General features: G+C 46.1%; 2 protein-coding genes across 8 annotated transcripts in view; one reads left to right on the top strand and one right to left on the bottom strand.

Moving 5' to 3' along the window:
- The window catches only part of GGT5 (gamma-glutamyltransferase 5), a 68,592-nt gene extending 55,482 nt beyond the window's left edge, over positions 1–13,110 (top strand). For 2 of the 3 annotated variants that reach the window (XM_084648668.1, XM_084648667.1), the window contains 9 exons: positions 1,291–1,486; positions 2,548–2,705; positions 3,642–3,788; positions 4,268–4,404; positions 5,434–5,624; positions 6,710–6,807; positions 7,792–7,904; positions 9,579–9,689; positions 9,955–13,110. In XM_084648668.1, the coding sequence (XP_084504794.1) occupies positions 1,291–1,486; positions 2,548–2,705; positions 3,642–3,788; positions 4,268–4,404; positions 5,434–5,624; positions 6,710–6,807; positions 7,792–7,904; positions 9,579–9,689; positions 9,955–10,101 (1,298 nt within the window). In that variant the 3' untranslated portion in view covers positions 10,102–13,110. The remainder of the gene's footprint in view (positions 1–1,290; positions 1,487–2,547; positions 2,706–3,641; positions 3,789–4,267; positions 4,405–5,433; positions 5,625–6,709; positions 6,808–7,791; positions 7,905–9,578; positions 9,690–9,954) is intronic. The other variant, XM_084648669.1, reaches the window with a different exon arrangement.
- Positions 13,111–13,174: 64 nt separating this feature from the next.
- Positions 13,175–18,912, bottom strand: part of GGT1 (gamma-glutamyltransferase 1) — a 43,896-nt gene continuing 38,158 nt past the window's right edge. For all 5 annotated transcript variants that reach the window (XM_084648663.1, XM_084648666.1, XM_084648664.1 and 2 more), the window contains exon 13: positions 13,175–15,892. In XM_084648663.1, coding sequence (XP_084504789.1) covers positions 15,749–15,892 — 144 coding nt within the window. In that variant the 3' untranslated portion in view covers positions 13,175–15,748. The remainder of the gene's footprint in view (positions 15,893–18,912) is intronic.

Genomic DNA, 18,912 nt, shown 5'->3' with positions numbered 1-18,912 from the left:
ACTGGCCTGCTGGATAGGGCATAAGACAGGAAACTGGAGTGTGTTGGGGTGTCTATTCTCAGCTCTGCCACTGACTCACTGTTTGACTTTCGGCAAGTTGTAGCCTATAGTGATGGTCTGCTGGGGCGCAAAGAGGGGGAGGGTCCAGAGGTCCCAGGCCCCCTCTTGGCCCCTGACCGGAGCTGGAACTTTAGCTTGACCGCTCCTCTGTCAACCCCCAGGGAGAAATGGAGCAGGGGCACCAGGAACTCCCAGTGCCAAGGACGGTGGGAGAATTGGATCCAGGCTTTTGGAGCTTACTAGGAAGTGGAGATGCAGGAGGAGGATGTGGTCTGGGGCTCCCAGAAATGCCTGGCCCCTGGTGGAGGTGGTGTTCTTCAGCCTGACAGCCTCGGGGCTGGTTGTGGGGCAGGGAGGTCTCTGGGGCTGAGTGCGGAGGGGGGAGAGGTCAGAGCTGGGTGTGGGGCAGCAGGAAGGGAGTGTATGTAGGGCTGGGTGCAGAGGCAGCGGCTGGGGGGCTGAGAGCAGGGAGAGCATGTGGGAAAGAGAGGTTGGAAGTGGGTGCAGAGCAGGGGAGAACTCTGGGAAAACTCTGGTTGTGCCCCGATCATCTGAGGGCAGTTGTTGCCATTTTGTGGTGAATTGGCTGGCCACATGATGCTGGCTCCCTGACTTGTGTCCGCTGCTCAGTTACTAGATAGACATTTTTCAGAGTAGCAGCCGTGTTAGTCTGTATTCGCAAAAAGAAAAGGAGGACTTGTGGCACCTTAGAGACTAACCAATTTATTAGAGCATGAGCTTTCGTGAGCTACAGCTCACTTCCTCAGATGCATATCGCCTGCTGCAGTTTCCACGATATGCATCTGAGGAAGTGAGCTGTAGCTCATGAAAGCTTATGCTCTAATAAATTGGTTAGTCTCTAAGGTGCCACAAGTCCTCCTTTTCTAGATAGACATTGTTTTTCCATGTAAGCAATTGCTGAGCTATCGCTTATGAGACAGGTAGCTGGGGGAGGGTTATCAGTAATGGGCAGGGAGGAGGAAGTGGTCTGTGCTATCTCTAATGGAATAAGGAGGGTGGGGGTGGCCTGTGCTATCACCAGTGGGTTTGAAGGGGGTGGACCACGCCTTGAAACCATTGGAAATTCCTGGTGCTAGATTCTGCTTCCCTTATTCTTAGCGTGTCGTAGCTGTTAGTGGTGGCCTCCAGATGGATGTGACCAGGAATTATGTGATTAATGTATGAGGGGAGGGGTTACTGCAGTGAGTAATATCATAACTGCTTGTGCAGGGAGCCAGTGGATTGCAGTCCCGGGGGAGCTTCGTGGATATGAAGAAGCTCACAGGCGCTATGGACGGTTGCCATGGAAATCGCTATTTGAACCAACCATCAAGCTCCTTACACATGGAATCAGAATGCCAAAAGTGCTAAGCAAATTTCTCAGTTACCCGATGTTACAGACCTTTTTGAAAAAGTCATCCTTGTGGTAAGAGAAGTTGTATTTCACATGGGTGTGCAGCACAGGGTGCTCGACCCCCGCCCCTCTACTCCTGCCCCCACTCTACCCCTTCCATGAGGCCCTGCCCCACCTATTCCCACCTCTGCCCTGCCCCCATTCCAACTCCTTCCCCAAAGTCCCCACCCCAACTCCGCCCCCTCCCTGCCCCTATTCCAACTCCTTCTCCTTCCCCACATCCCCGCCCTGGGACCGCCTCTTCCCTGCCTCCTCCCCTGAGTGCACCACGTTCCCGCTCTTCCCCCTCCCTCCCGGACCGTGTCAACACTGCCAAACAGCTGTTTGGTGGCAGCCGGGCAGGAAGCACTGGGAGGTAGGTGGAGGAGTAGGGAAGCGGCGCGCTCAGGGGAGGAGGACGAGGTGGGGTAGAGGGTGAGGGGAGCTTGGCTGCCAGTGGGCTCAGAGCACCACTAATTTTTCCCTGTGGGTGCTTCAGCCACGGAGCAACCACAGAGTCAGCGCCTATGGTGTACGAGACAAGAATGTGCCACTGAATGGGCTTGAATTCGGAATACTCTGCTGGCAACTGGTCAATTTTTGCAGCTGAAAGAAAAATCTGTTTTGGGAGGATGGGGGAATATAATAGAAATATCTTTGCTTTGTCAGCACCTCTTGAGTGGCTCTGCACAGAGGGATGATTTAGTAAGTGCAACTGAACGTTGAGAATAGGAGATGGGGGACTGGATGTGTGAAGACATTGACAGTGTTGCAACTGTCCGCTGACAGGGCAGAAACCTGCAGTCTTACTCGTGTGAGCATTCCCACTGGGATTACTTGAATAAAGGCTGCAGCTTCAGGCCCAGAGTGAGGAATCTTTGTGTGGGACTTGATATGGAGACGTGCTCACCAAGGGACAGTTACTGTATGAAGACAGGCCTTTCCCTGGTGGTATGGAGTGGAGCTTTGGAGAACCAGGACAAACTGTACGCAGAAGAAACAAGCTTTGGCTGGCAAATGGGGACTCTGTTAGGGGAGAGAAATAATCACACGCATGCTATAAAGCTGAACTGATGGACATTCTCTCTTAACAGCAAACTGTTCTTTAAGAATGGTGAGGTCCTAAAACCTGATGAAATCATCTTCTGGCCAGCCCTGCTGAATACACTGAAGGTTGTAGCAGAGAAGGGAGCCAGAGAATTTTATGAGGGCAAGATAGCACAGGATTTGGTGAACGACATAAAGCATGAAAGTAGGTAACAGTTATACTTCATAGATGGCATTTCTGTAAGGTGGGTGCACAACCGGTTGAAAGATCATACTCAAAGAGAAGTTATCAGTGGTTCACTGTCAAAGTGGGAGGGAATAGCTAGTGGGGTCTCGCAGGGGGTCAGTCTTGGGTCCAGTACTATTCAGTATTTTCATTAAAGACTTGGATAATGGAGTGGAGAGTATGCTTATAAATTTTGGCAATGACATCAGACTGAGGGGTTGCAAGTACAGTACTTGGGAGGACAGGATTAGAATTCAAAAGGACCTTGTCAAATTGGAAAATTATTCTGAAATCAACAGGATGAAATTCAGTAAAGATAAATGCAAAGAACTCTGTTTGTGGCCCCCAAAATTGAGGCACTCAAAGTCACTAGTCACCTTTTTTAAAAATTGGCATCATGACAAGTATTGGTGAAAATGCTAGGCCTGATTCTTCCTGGTGCAACTCAGCTGACTCTACGGAATTACACCAGGCCTGGATTTGAGCCCTGATGCCTAGGATTATACGCAATAGGGTTTTCAGCTAAGAAAATAGGTCTATGTTCAGGAAAGCTGTAGCCTTGACCTTGATACAGCTGAGCGTTCTACAGCAGGGCAACTCATGCCATTTCCCTTTCCACTGGGGGCAGACATGATCTGGCTCAGCCTCAGGAGTGGAGCCTGAAACCCAGCCTCTGCTCTGTCATTTAGCCAGGGTCACTGTGCAGTTGTTTCACCAGCTTTATCAGTCTTTTCCTGTCCTTGGGTTTGACACATAAAAGAGGAAGGGAAAAGATAGGTGGGGGGATGCTGGGGCTGGTGTACTAAGTATTCATCAGGCTTGCAGGTACTCATCTGGTTCTCTCTGCCTATGGCAGGTACCTGTAGAGTAAGCTATCACGCCAATGGCATGTGCTTCTTTTGTCTTCTCTTGAAGATGGCAGTCTGATGCTGAGTGACCTCAAGAATTTCAAGGCAAAAGTGATGACACCCCTGAATATTTCTCTGGGTGGATACACAATGTATTCCCCTCCAGCACCTGCTGGGGGTGCTGTTCTTCTCTTCATCCTCAACGTACTGAAAGGTAATCTGTGAAATGAAAGGCAGATTTCTGTATCATGTACCATCTACATGGACAGGAAGGGCACTGGCAGTGACAGTGGGTGGAGGGGCAGGATGAGATCAGAAACAGCCATGTAATAACACTACTTGGCCCTTATCTTCAAAGCATGCTACAAATATGAACCAACTAATCCTCCAAACATCCTTGTGAGGTAGGGAAGCATCATTATCCCCATTATACAGCTAGGGAAACAGAGGCAAAGTGGTTAACTGACTTTCCCAAAGTCACAAAGAGAATTGGTTTCAGAGCTGGAATTAGAACTTTGGTGTTCCTGGCTCCCAGCCTATGCTCAGTCTGCGGGATCAAGTCTCTCAGATGGGAAGAAATGGATTAAGAATAGGGATGGGACAGAAAGAGTAGATAGGATTAGGACTCATGATATAATGCAGCTGGCTGTCTTCCTTACTCCATTAATCCCTTTGGTTTACCCTGCACCAAAGAGTTTAAATTCACGCCACAGTCCCTGACGTCGACCAATGGGAAGATTGAGACCTACCATCGTATTGCAGAGGCCCTGAAGTTTGGCAACGGGCAAAAGCCAAAATCGGATGACCCGCAGTTCTCTGGCATAGAGCAGGTGAGCCGGCACAGTGCCATGAGGCAGCCAGAAATGCCATTGCAGATCTCAGACCGCACCTGCAGCACAATCAGGGGGGGAAGGGAAGAAATGGAAATCAATTTGTTGTTAATTGTCCATGTATTTTAAAGTCCAGTCAATGTTTCCTTGCTAATAAGATTCAAGTACCCAAACCCCATAAAGTTTCACAGCTCACTGGTCCAAGTGCATCTTCATCTCAATAGGACTCTTACTTGTAAGATGAATATGTGCAAACCTGGGCTTCCTGTACTGACTGTCCATTGGATAGTTGATAGGGAACACTGTCGTGGAGAACAGCTGTTATCTTGGGGCCCCTTCCTCCTTTCCTGCCTTCTCTATAGCTTTGATGCAGGGCTGCTGTTTCTGTTTTGAAACCTCTTTGTCATAAACTCCCTATAATAAACCTTCCAAACAACCTGCCAGTTCCCCTTAAGGTTCATTAGAACACCACACTGCAACATTAAATGTTACTTCTCTCATGCTTACTCGTGCTGAGTAGGAATTTACACAGTGTAGTCCTGTTGCAATGGGGAGGAAGTAAAATCAGTGGGACAACTTGTGGAGGACAGTACTGCTCAGCTTGGCTGAGGGTGGCAGAATTGGGCCCTGTGTTCTCAGACAGTCTCAATGTCAGTGTTTTGATTAAAAGAAAAGGAGTACTTGTGGCACCTTAGTGACTAACCAATTTATATGAGCATAAGCTTTCGTGAGCTACAGCTCACAAGATCAACTGAAGCAGGAAAGAGGATCTGGATTACAGGCGTCATCCGTTGTCGTTTGCCAGAGTGTTCTCATTTGTTCAGGAGTTGGTTATTAAGCACTGATAGCTCTACTTAGTGTTGTTTGAGGAGGCAGGTTGTGGGGAGCAGGTGGGCGACAGATGCTGACAGTGCTTGAGTGGTGATGTAGATTCTCTGAATTTCATCACCCTATGACCTCCTCCTCAGCCTGCAGCAGCATCCCTTTGCTCTGGAAGGGTCATCTCACTGCCCTTGGCCTTATTCCTAGGTGATTTTTCAGGAACTGTTGTCCAACTCCTTTGCGGAACTTGTCAAGAACCGTATAGATGACAGAGGTGACCATCCAGACAATTTTTACAATCTCTCACAGCCAAGCATCATAGGCTCCGGCACCTCCCACATCTCCGTCCTTGCTGAAGATGGCAGTGCCGTGTCTGTCACCAGCACTATCAACCAGCCGTAAGTGACCAGAGCCTGGTGATTTGGTCGGCCAGAGGGAGTGTGACTGGGCCTCTGCTGAGCAGGTTCATGGGGCTCCTTGAGTGTACGAGCGTGGGTAGTGCCACCTGAAAGCCAGCTGCTGCCCAACTTGTGACTCTTGGGAAATGGCTTCAGTCTCAGGTCTCCCCTGTCTCTCCCCAGCCTTCACTCTTTCGCAGGTTGCCACTCTGGAGGAGGGTGTGGGGGGGGGGGCGTTGCTGTGCTGTCCTTATAGGGAGGGGACCAGATGGCCTGGGTCTGTATTGAAACTGACACACAATCCTACTCTCCAGTAACAAGCTGGCACAAACCTGGCTCCCAAGCTGGTTATGAACAATACAATGGCCTGTGTTTCAGTTTCCCAGAAATAGGCAAGGCAGGGGCAGGGATGTAGCTACCCACAGGAACGCCTTCCTCTGAGCTTCCCTACACTTTCTCAGCCAGCCCTCTGAGTTTGGTTGTTCCCAGCTGGAGCAGTGAAACTGCCCGTGCGATCAAGGGATGTAGCCCCAATCCACCTACTGCCACGTCCACTCAGGAGTCAGACGGGACAAACAACTTGCTCAGTAGTTTTTGCTACTGAGCCACTTACTGAGAGGTGCCCTAGAAAGTGACAGCCAGCAACTCTTTTACAAGCACCTGGACTCAGCTGGCTTAGGAAGTAGAAGTGTCTCAGTTTTGTCGCCCATTCAGTGATGTCTCTGGCCCAGCACAGGGGCGTAATATTTACTCTGATTTCAAACTTAGCCATACAAAAGGTAAAACTCTCTTGTCTCTCCTTACAGATAGTGGACTCAGCAACCCACACAGCCTGTGGCCACACAACAGTAAATATAAAGGTACCCCAGCCTTAAGGCACTGGCACAGTGGTATAATCACCTCTGCGCTGAATATGGGCTTAACAGAGTCTTCTGTGGGCTTCTGTATATGGCAGCGCTAGGCTGGCATGGCGCAGCATGGCCAGTGGTAATTCCCGAAGGGTTCTCTGCTGTTCTGTCTGTCGGTGATCTTTGGCATAACAGTCCTGGACTCCCACATCTCACATGTGCTTTCACTCCACTCAGGTTTGGCTCAATGGTATATTCTCCAAAAACTGGGATCATTTTAAATAACGAGCTCGTTGACTTCTGCAAGAAGAAGCCAAGAAACAAGATCGCTAGCGGTGAGAGCTGTCGACTCTTATCTTACAAAAGGCCAGAACGTGCTGTGAGCATCCACAAACCTTTGGGTGTGCTCCCAGATCTTGAACAGTCAGCTCATAGTTCTGAGCCTGAAGTGCACCCTGGGAAATGATCTCCAGCAGGACATTCCAAGGGTCAGACGTTACTCTTCCTCCCTGATCCCTTTCTGACCAGAACTGGATGTGAGTTTGTTCTGAACTAGTGCAGTACCTGGGTCTGTAAAACTCTTTCAGTCATTTTCTGGCCAGGGCATACAAAGCAGAGGCAAAATGCTGAGAAGCTGAACTCAGAAAAGTAACTACTATTCATATAGGGATAAATGCTGCCGTGCTTACTCTCGGCTCCCAGTGACTTCACAATACTCGTATTGCGGGGAAAATAATAATCCCCACAAGACACACGCATCCACCAAGAATTTAAATAGTTTTATTACAGTGCCAGAGGTGTATTTATAGCTGTACAACCCTATAGGTCTATATAAAGTGCGTGAGCCTGGGGCTATTGGCACATTGTTTTCCACGTTGGCAGATAAGTTTCACCCCAAGGAACTCTTCCATGGCTCAGCTATGCCAGAGGTTGACAGAACAGTGACTATAGTCCTACTGCAAATATAGGTGTGCCCAGGTTGTGCCTATCACTGATGTCTAGTTCCAGCAGTTCCCAAAGAAGTTTGAGGCTGCAGCACACTACAGAGCTAAGCAAGACTGTGAGAGCATCTTCATAGTCACAGGCCTCCTGTAGTGCAGGTTGGGCTTCCAAGGAGTTGCCTCTGGCTAAGGGAGACAAAAGCAAATGCCCAAGATTTGTATTTCTGGAACAACTGATGGAAAGCTGAATTGCTGAGGGGAACGGGTGAGGTTCAGTGTGGGACAGGGAGGAGACAGACAGAGATTTGCAATGAACAAAGTTTGTTTTTTTCCCCTTATGGCCAGATGGGCCAATAACTCATTCTCCATCTTCTCTAGGAGAGATACCCCCCTCTGCCATGGTTCCTTCCATTCTTATCTCCAAAGATGATAACTCCAAGCTGGTGATTGGAGGCTCAGGAGGGGACCTGATTATCAGTGCCACTGCCTTGGTGAGCGAGTGACCGCATAGCAGGGGAGGGAGCACTAAAATTACTGCTCTTCATTTGAGTTTCCTCCTACTAAACGTGTGAAATGTTCATAAACCTACTTGCAGGGCAGAAGGGGCCGCAGCTCCTTTTGTCGGTGTTATTAATACTGTTTGAGGGTGCTGCAGGCACCCCAGCCTTTGTGACTACACTGGACACTAGCCCAGGTGGGTTTTAACATCACCATGAACTGGAGTTTCCTTTATTTCATGGCAGCTGTCATTGCCCCACAGGGATGGCTTAGACTTTCTTGCTAAAAGCATGAGATGGTGTGTCTACTGGAGGTAGAGAGGATGAAATGGGAGCTTATTAAAACTGGTATCGCTGGTACCATCTCCCAGACCAGATAGGGAATGTTCCTGCCATCCTGCACACTCCATGTCCTCTTCCACAAACCTGATGCAATTGCTAGTCCTGTCCTTAAAAACTCCTCTCATTAGAGGTTGGGGGGTCGGGAAAATCACTTCCTCTTCATAGAGGTTGGGGCCAAAGTGTCCCCAGGTTGCTTTCCAGGTGGGGTAAAGGATTTCATAGTCACGCTCTGGCCAGCTCGAGAGGCACATCTCCCCTTCACTGTTGGAACCATCATCTTTGGATGTTGAGTCACATTCATTTTTGCCTCCCTCTTTTGCTAGTTCAGGCCTCTCTGATAGGAAACGGAGGAAGTCACTGTAGGCTAAGGTGTTGACCCAGCCTTGAATGGCCGCAGTTAGGGATGGGCAACATCAGCCTTCTAGCCCATCTCCTGTCCCTTAGGGCCTGTTGTTCTAGTGTGTAGTCTGTTTTTAGAGGAGGCTAAATGAAAAATGAACGCCTGATTGCCAGTAACAAAAAGACTCATCCCTGAAGCTTGTTAAAGCGCTGGATATTGTTCTTAATAGTTTAATAACAGCTGGGCTGATGTTCAGACAGCATCACAAAGTGCTGCTGTGGACAAGGCAAGGGAGAATCAAGACAGATTCAAACTCTGTCCCTTTCATTTGAACCAGTCAGTGCTGTGGAGTCTTGGGGTGTGGAGGGAACATCTGTGTGTGTTTGTTCCTGTCCCTCCACCTGTTTCAAGGGTAGTATTCGTCTGTTGAAGGAAACTGTCTAGCCATCCTGGGCCCATGGAGCAACAGGTTTGGGGAATAATCTGTTCTCCCTTGGTATAGTGCACAGCACCTTCATGGCCAGTTGTTTATGTGAGATATGGGCACATAGCAAAAGACTAGTGTAGCAACCCTATAGGTGTTTTCATGGCTCTGTGAGGAAGTTACAGGGTTTCCTGGAGGAACCAACATCACTGGAGGGTAATTAATGGAAATCCCTAGGTAGGTAGCAAGTCTTGAGAAGACTCGCCCTGTGGGGGAAACTGCATATACTAGTTTGACCAGGTTCAAGAGGCCTGACAAAGAATTAAAGCTGTCAGAGGTGCTCAACCAGACTTAGGGAGAGCAGTCACTCTCACTTGATCCTAAATATTACTGGTGTAAATCTGTAACTTCTAGAGTTACTTCAGACTTATGCTGCCATACAAGCAGGCTATAGCCCAAAGACTTCAAAGGAGTGGCTCTGGGTTTGCACGAGTGTAAGTGAGAATTTGACCCAGATGCTCACCCTTCACCTTCATTAATTGCTGAGTTTGTTCCACTGCAGGCAATCATGAACAAACTCTGGTTTGGCTATGACCTGGAGCATGCCATCTCTCTGCCAGTTCTCCATGCTTCCACAAACAACTCCATCCAGTTCGAGCCAAAATTTGATGAGGTGAGCAACTTCCGTTGGTTCTCCCTGCACTTGTTTCTTGTCCTTGGTGTGGGTTACAAATATAACTGGCAGGCAACTGAGTGCTGCCGTGTCTGTCACCACACCAAATGCTAGGAGGGTCCCACTTCCAGCTGATGTTCCTTTTATTTGAATCCAGTCTCTGGACCAGTTGCACAACATCTTTCCGTCCCATAAGAGAATAAGCCCAGATGCAACAGAGGCCCCGGCGAGACTTACTTTATTTTTTCTGCTCCTTCCCTTTCAGGATGTTAAGCTGGGACTGCTGAGCAGAGGACACCGTGAATCGAAACCCCTCTTATTCCTGAATGTTGTGCAGGGGATTTCAAAGGAAGGAAGATGCATCTTTGCTTATTCTGATCAAAGGAAGATGGGAAAGTCATCTGGGTATTAAGAAGAAGTGCTGTAGCAAACATTTTATTCTAGCTAAAAAGAGTATGAAATAACTGGGTCCAGAGCACCAGCTATCCTGGAAGCACCCCTGACATCTCCTGTACCAGTTGGACTTCTTGAAGCCACCTAGCAGTGGGTGAGACTCATAGTAACAACTGACCCTCCAATATATGGCAAGCTACCTTCAAGCTGTTACAGGCACTAGTCAGCCAGTCTTGGCTAGAATCATACCCTCCATTTATTATATTGGCTAGCTGGGTCCAGAGAACAATGGACCAGCACTTGTGTGATATATAGAAATATATTTTGTGAACAGAGCAGCTATTTAGAATATGAATCCAGAAATCAGGAATTTACCAAGCAGTGGGAATTTGGAAAGGGGAACCAGGCCCAGTGCCAGTGGGAGCTGCCCTCAGGGACCTGACTCTATCTTCCCTAGAGTCTGAAGAGCCTCAGATAGGAGTGGGATTGGTTTCTTTCTGGCTTTGGAAACCCCCCATGTGTGAATGTGCTTTCTGGCCACACCATTCACGTGAAATAGGAAGTTATCACAGATGACTTTCTTTGCTCAGGTGTATTTCAGCACCACCAAGTTGCACAGCAGAGCTGCAAGATACAGCTTCGCTTGGACACACACTAAGGGAGTGAGTCTAACAACATTTTGTCTAGCTCTTGCAATCCCAGGACCCTTGCCTGGCCCATGGGTATCTAGCACAGACCTGGTCTATGTACTACAGCGTCTGTTGCGGCAGTCAGCTACTGTAGGAATGAGGGCCACCTCTGTAGCAGCACTGAAGGTTTCTTAGGCCCTGCATAAGAGGGAGTCCCTACAAATGAGCCATGCAAAGTGTGACTGTGCATTAGGGTGGATAATGTGAATTCTTTTCTCCTTTGGAAGGAACTGATGACATATTATTACAGCTAATCTTCCAGTCTTACACCTCTCCCTTGGGGGCGGGAAGCCCTCCTAAGCCTTCACCAGATTTCCTTGCTCATCCTTATCGAGACGTGTTCCATAGTGAAGCAGAAGCCAGGCCCCTGGATGAGTTGAAGTGAGGATGCACAAGAGAAGGCAATTAATATTGCTTCAAAACAGGAGTGACATGGGTTCTGGGAGGACCCTTTAAAATAAGGGTGCAGGTAAGAGTAGGGTAATTCAGCAGGATTTCTATTACATCTTCACAAATATGCAATGAGCCTTTCCTAACTGGAACTGTTACAGCGCCCACCAACGCAGTGAGACATGATGCGGCCTGTTCTAGAGCGGTGCTGTGCGTTCTGTGACTATTGGATGCCTGTATCCTTGGGAAGGATTGTGCTCCACAAAAAACTACTTGCCCCTGATTAACTACTGTAAGTGACCTAAGTTTTTCAGAGAATTTGAGGAGAGGAGTGTAGGAACATGTCCAAGAACAGTCATAGCTAATACCCCTGTAGCAGGGGAGCAGCCTAGTGCTTGTTAAATGGCAGACATGAGCAGCCTTGGGGGTTATCTGTGCCTCATCCCTGCCACAAGTATGATTGGGCATGCAGTCACATTGTTTATATTTGTACACTGATGGGCTTTAGAAAAATTCATAGGACCAAAGATTCAGCATGCCTCTATAAATTCACCTGCAGTCACTTACATGTACAGAAACCTTTGTTTGCATACAGGAATTTGAGAATATTATATGCTTTTAAAGCTTTGCCTGTAACAGATTTATATTGGCTTTTTTTGCATTAATAGATCCCTATTCTGTTAACCCATCTTATGCAGAAAAGAAAACAGTTGCATTCATGTCAGACCTTAGTCTTTTTACTCCAGTCGCATTATCCCTCCGCCATTTTTTTTAAACTCATGCTCATGTCTCCGCAAACCCTTCTCACTGTAATCGTTTTGTCACAAATGGCTGAGTACATGCCTTTAAAAAAAATTCTATATCTTACGAAACCAGATTGCTGGATGCCTGCGTTTTCTACCCATAAGCCCCTATCATGTAAATAAAATGCGAGCCACTTAGAAACCTATTAACTTGGAGAAACAAAGTCAGCCTATAGATGTATTTCAGTGCTGTTGAAAATGAAACTTGCTACAGAGAGAGCTGTTTCCCTTCAGGAATTGTACACCAAGAAACTGTCTTTATGGCATCAACCTCCATGAGCAGCTCCTGCTGCATCCTACTGTTGGCTCATACAGCAATATGGTTACACTAGAACCACAACAGGATCTTGATGTTTTGTCTGGAAAACAAATTTCTTTTTTCTTACTCTGACAAGTATGTAAAGCATGTGTTTTCCTGAAGCGGGGCTTACGTTTTAAAGTGCTTGCCTGAACAAGTAGTAAATGTAAGTGTGGCAGAATGGTACAGGATAAAAGAATGTTGCTGCTTGGCGAACACTCGTTCTATAGTGTGTAGAATGATAGGGGGCCCTGCTTTTTCTTTAAGGTCACCTACATACTCGTGACAGTCTGGTGCTTGCAGTTGTGATTTAGAAGTCAAATGACCTGAGTTGCAGGTAGACTGACATCTCAGTGGTAGCACTGATGACTACAATTAGTTGCCACTCTGGGGTAATTACATAGGCCCAAAACAGTCATTTCAAAAATGGACCCAACTCTTCAAGAGCAGGCCCACTGACTGTATGCCAGCAGAACTGTCACGTAGAACCATAAAACACTAGGCAGATAAACTGAACAGAAGTAGCGCTAGAGTGGTCATTACTTTTGGCTGGGTGAATGTTGCTTAGTGTGTTTAAAAATGAGGAACTGACTGGAAGGAGGAAGGAGCTATTTTTGCTACCATATTACACCTCAAGCCTGACCCCAGCATCACTCAGGTCTAGCCCTGGGCTTCTCCAATGTTTGGCTCCCCCAGGCTGATTGCTGCCAAGGGCAGGGGCCAATTTATCTGCACATTGCCACCTTCCATAGACTTTACATGACACTGTGAGCAGAGGATATGTTTCTATTTTCCAGGTGAAGTTTGTTTTACAAAGCTATATTTTTAATAAACTACTTTTACAAATGGCTTGTAGATGCTGGGAATTTTTAGCCTGCCTCACCCACCTCACCCACCAACTGATCAGTTCTTAGAGAATGGAACCAGCAGTGTGGTTTCCATTTCTCTACCATCCCGAGTCATTCGGGCATTTCTTACAATAGCAGCAAGGCGGTTTTGAACAGCCACATGTTCCACTTCACCTCTGAAACAAGGGTATCTTTGCCTGGACTGTGCTCGCATGGCTTGATCCCTGGGTCCTGCATTATGCACTGAATTGTGGGGTGGGTCTGAAAATCACCACAATGACTGTGAAATAGTAACAGCCTAACTCTTGCTAAGGAGCTTATCAGGCTCCTTTAATTAGAGTGCTGTGAGAAAACTGGTGTCATTATAAAGATTTGGAGACGCTAAAGCAGTCATTTTAGAATGATTTGCTCTGGTGCGTTCCAAAATAGTACCCAAGGTCTACTTAATTTCCTCTACTGGGACTTTAAATCATGCCACGTCAGTGCACAGTTATGGATTTATTTATTTATTTTAAACATAATCAGTGCAACTCAGGTCAAATCTTTGAAGGCCATACTTTGGCACTTGTTTGTCAGCTAGAAAATAACTCATATTGCGGTTTCTGTATTATCAAAGCAACACCGTGACAGCTAAACCTTGACATACTGTAGAAGAAGTTTGAGAATCTTGCCCTGTCGCCAAAGGACCTATATAGAATGGGACAGGAAATGAATTCAACTGACATTTTTCATTAAAAAAAGGAGTTTGGAAAAGCAAGTTTTCATCCCAAAACATTTAAGAAATTAAATTTCAGTAACTGCAAAATCTGAGCATTTTCAGCAACAATTGATAAAAACATTTGTTTTCATCAGAAATTCTCGAAGGAAAAAGTCAGTTCCTGACCTGCTCCACACCTAAAGGATTTAGGAACACAATTGCCATTGTGCTCCAAAATCCTTTGGGGTATACTTTCTGAATGACCTGACTTTCATTTAGTTGTTTTATTGTGGATTTTGTTTTTGGTTGCTTGTTTTAAAATACAGGTGAACAAATACTTGAGCTTGTTCTTTAGAGAGCTACTTCAGGTTAACATTCATTTTCAGTGCAGTCTTGTTTATGTTACTAATGCCACCAGTTATTGCAACCGAATAGATTTTTAAAATCCTGTTTAGACCAGTTATATTTGAGTTCTTGGATTTCATCCAACTCCAACAGACAATGGAGAGAGGAGCAGGCTGCCAGTTTCACAGGGTTTCCTGGTGGGGAGACTTCAGTAGGCAGCGAGGGTGCTTGGGCCTTATTTACCCACCTTGCATCTCAAATCCAAATGAATGAACCCGAGCTCTGAAGGTGGGGAATGTTCTTATTTCCGTTATAAAGATGGCTGAAAGTCACAAGCAACTCAAAAGTTCAAGGGCGACAGTTGGCTGAAACCACAGCTTCACACTCACCTAAGACACAACTTCTGCAATATTCAAGTCTTTGGGGTAAGCGGCAGGTAAGAAAGAAAAATCTATGTATTCAACTGCATCAAATTTGGAGTTTAAGGATGGGCACCCTGCACCTCCCCACCCCTTATTCTTTTTTCACCTTCTAGACACCACATCAAAGTGATATAACCAAACTGACCCCTCAGAAGTTATGCTTTGTAACTGAAAGACAAGATGCCATGCTGCCCTGGGTGGCAGTGGTTTATACTATGATATTCAGCTTTAAATGCTTCCTTCCTTTTTCCCTTGGACTCTTGCATGCTGTCAGAAAGGATAATCGTGAGAGACAAATTGGGGTGCAGGGAGAAGGGAAGACTCATCATAGATAAGGGGGTAGATAGATGTGCCTATTCTCTGGGACGTGAAGGAGTTGCACCAAGGAGCCAAATTGCTGCAGAGCCTCAGTCATATAGAGCCTCCTGGTTCCTTGCGGACACGTGTACTGTACAGGTGAAAGCAGGGATGTTTACCTCCATAGGCCTGTAATTCTTTTTCAGCATAAATTAAACAGGTAGCCTCGGTCTTCCCTTTACAACTTTTGAACAGATAAAAAACAAACAAGACATTGGCACCATCACTTCTTCAGCTACCCCATCATCCCTCAAACTCCTGAAATGAGAAGCAAGACGATAGTCTTAAAAAATTGGTGAGGCTGTGGAGAAGAGTTATCCCAATCACTCTTCAGACTGTAGCTCAGATGTACTAGTTTACAGTGTAGCGTGGCCAGCACCTTACATCCCATTCACACGCCCTCACACATTTCTCCTGGGAATGCGGTCACTGCTAGAAGACAGGCAAGGACAGCCACTGGCTGGATAAAGCTGAAAAATAAAGGAACAGTTTCTGCAGCTGGGGCTTTGGACCTTCCAAATGCTGTGCACTCAATCCCTGGTGAGCAGGGGTAGGGACTAGACCCTTTAGGTAGGTGCTGTGTATTCTGGGAGATTTGTGCTTTTTCTTAGCACATTGATCTGTTGAAAGGCACTTTTCAATAATGGCCCTCAAAAACATCTGTCCAGATCTATTAGCAGAACCACAGGCAAATTCATTCTTTCCTGTGACAGTCCCTGAGTTGCAGTGCTCAAGTATTCCCTGCCTCCCTCTCCCCACATGTAAGCTGGTTGCTAGTTCCGCAAAACAGCAGGCTGTCAGAGCAACTTGAGTGAGTTCAGTAGCCTGCTGGGAAGCCACCTTTCCGGGAATCAGACACAGCAGCCCAGCCATCAGCAGTCTGCAGAATGGCCTGGACGACGGCACTACTGTTAGTCCTCTTGATATCGTGTTTCCTCTTCTCTAGTTCCACTTCTATGCCCTGGAATGTAGAGAGAAGGGGTAAACACACAACAGGAGAGGCACCGAAGGATGCAGACAGAGATTACACAGTATATGCTATGTACCTCACATGCAACGCACAAGTATACTGTATCCCTGAGCTGCCCCCACTGCCAGGTCCCCTCTGCTGCTGGTAGCTCCACACAGAAACCTGTTCCACCATCTCCACCCTCCCACTCCTCCAACCAGCTACCTCCTCTCTCCGGCTTTCCAAGGAGTTTTGCTACTAAGTGACAGAAGGCAATTCTTTATTTAATTCTAAAAGGAGCACAGGATGTGGTTCAAGAGGTGAATATAGCTGAACCACTTGGTAATAAGCAACCATAACATAATTAAATTTAATATCCATGTGGAGGTGGTGGGACACCAAATAAGCCCACCACAGTAGCATTTAATTTCAAAATGGGAAACTACACAAAAAAGAGGCAGATAGTTAAACAGAAATTAAAAGGTACAGTCCCAAAAGTGAAATGCCCGCAAGCTGCATGGAAACTTAAAAAACACCATAATAGAGGTTTAAATTATATTTATACCTCACATTAAAAAACACAGTAAGAGGCACCAAAAAATGCCACCATGGCTAAACCAAGTAAAAGAAGTAGTTAGAGACAAAAAGGCATCCTTTAATAATTGGAAGTTAAATCCTATTGAAGAAAATAGAAAAGGAGCATAAACTCTGGCAAGTCAAGTGTAAAAGTATAATTAGGCAGGTCAAAAAAGAATTTGTAGAGCAATTAGCCAAAGACTCAAAAAGTAACAGCACAAGCGGGAAGCCTGCCAAAAAGTCAGTGGGTACACTGGACGATCACGGTGCTAAAGGAGCACTCGAAGAAGGTAAAGCCATTGCGGAGAAACTAAATTAATTTATTGCATCAGTCTTGACTGTGGAGTATGTGAGGAAGATTCCCAAAAACCTAAGCTATTCTTTTTAGGTGACAAAGCTGAGGAACTGTCTCAGACTGAGGTGTCGTCTCAGACTGAGGTGTCATTAGAGGTGGTTTTGGAACAGCTTGACAAACTAAATAGTAATAAGTCACCAGGACCAGGTGGTGTTCACCCAAGAATTCTGAAGGAACTCAAATGTGAAAGTGCAGAACTACTAACTGTGGTTTGTAACCTATCATTTAAAGCAGCTTTTATACCAGATGAGGATAGCTAACGTGACACCAATTTATAAAGAAGGCTCCAGAGGCGCTCTCGGCAATTACAAGCCTAACTTCAGTACTGGGCAAACTGGTTGAAACTATAGTAAAGAACAGAATTGTCAGACACATAGATGAACATGATTTGCTGGGGAAGAGTCAACATGATTGTTCGTAAAGGGAACTCATGCCTCACCAATCTAAATAGAGTGCTTGAGGGTGTCAACAAGCATGAGAACAAGAGTGATCCAGTGGAGATCGTGTATACTTAGATTTTCAGAAAGCTTTTGACAGGTTCCCTCACCAAAGGTTCTTAAGCAAAGCAAGCTGTCATGGGATAAGAGGGAAGGTCCTCTCATAGATCAGTAACTGGTTAAAAGATAGTAAACAATGATCAGTTTTCAGAATGGAGAGAGGTAAATAGTGGTGTCCCCCAAGGGTCTATACTGGGACCAATACTGTTCAACATTTTCATAAATGATCTAGAAAAAGGGATAAACAATGAGTTGGCAAAATTTGCAGATGATACACAATTATTCAAGACAGTTAAGGCCAAAGCAGGTCACAAAGGAATCCCACAAAACTCTGTGACTGGGCAACAAAATGGCAGATGACATTCAATGTGGATAAAGGCAAAGGAATGCACATTGTATGAGCTTGGGAAAATGGTGTGTGCAATTCAGTGGTGTGCTTTGTATAGACAGGAAACATAAGCAGGAAGCACAGTGGACCACAAAAGCAGAACTGCAGTGGGTTAGGGGGGTCTTTATAGATCCTGCCCAAACACAGCTGTGCTTTAGAGGATGTCAGGATTCCCTTCCCACTGGGGAACAGATGTGGGGACCTGCATGAAAGACCCCCCTAAGATTAATTCTAGCAGCTTAGGTTAAAAACTTCCCCAAGGTACAAATTCTTCCTTGTCCTTGGACAGTATCGCTGCCACCACCAAGTGAGTTAGACAAAGATTCAGGAAAACGACCACTTGGAGTTCCTGTTTCCCCAAAATATCCCCCCCAAGCCCTTTCACCCCCTTTCCTGGGGAAGCTTGAGAATAATATACCAACCAAATAGGTAAACAAGGTGAGCCCTTGGGTTTTTAGGACACTAAAAAACAATCAGGTTTTAAAAACAAAACTTTGTTATAAATAAAAAGTAAAAGAAGCCCCTCTGTAAAATCAGGATGGAAGATAATTTTACAGGGTAATAGGATTTAAAACACAGAGGATTCCCCTCTACGCAAAACTTTAAAGTTACAAAAAACAGGAATAAACCTCCCTCTTAGGGAAGAATTCACAAGCTAAAACAAAAGATAAACTAATGCGTTTCCTTAATTGTTTTATTCTTGGATGCTTATTTCAGGTAGGGTTTTAGGAGATGGTTTTTCCTGCCCTAGTCCGTCTCTGTCCCAGAGAGAACAACAAAAGGCCACACAAACAAACCCTCCCCCCACAGATTTGAAAGGATCTTCTTTCCCTATTGGTCCTTTTGGTCAGGTGCCAACCAGGTTATTCGAGCTTCTTAATCCCTTACAGGTAAAGGAGGGATTTTATGCTACCCTTAGCTGTATGGTTATGACAAAGGTGGAATTCAGAATCCCAGATCCCAATTGCTCAGTTGAGCCCTTCTGTCTCGAAATAAAAAGGACAAAAACCCTAGGACATTCAAAGTCTGAATTTTGCACTTCTCTGTATCTAGACCACACCTACCCCCCTATCACTGCAGTGCCCAAAGAGGGACAGCAACAGCCTTTATCAGAGGAAGCAGAGCACTAGGGTGACAGATTAGTGTATCAGAGAAGTGAGTCAGAGAAGCAGGTCTGCTGGCTTGAGTGGAGTGGTATCTGCCATTCTGAATCCAG

Source organism: Lepidochelys olivacea (genome assembly GCF_965140295.1).
Source record: "Lepidochelys olivacea isolate rLepOli2 genome assembly, chromosome: 15".
NCBI classification, from domain to species: domain Eukaryota; kingdom Metazoa; phylum Chordata; order Testudines; family Cheloniidae; genus Lepidochelys; species Lepidochelys olivacea.
This window is presented reverse-complemented; position numbering and strand designations above follow the sequence as displayed.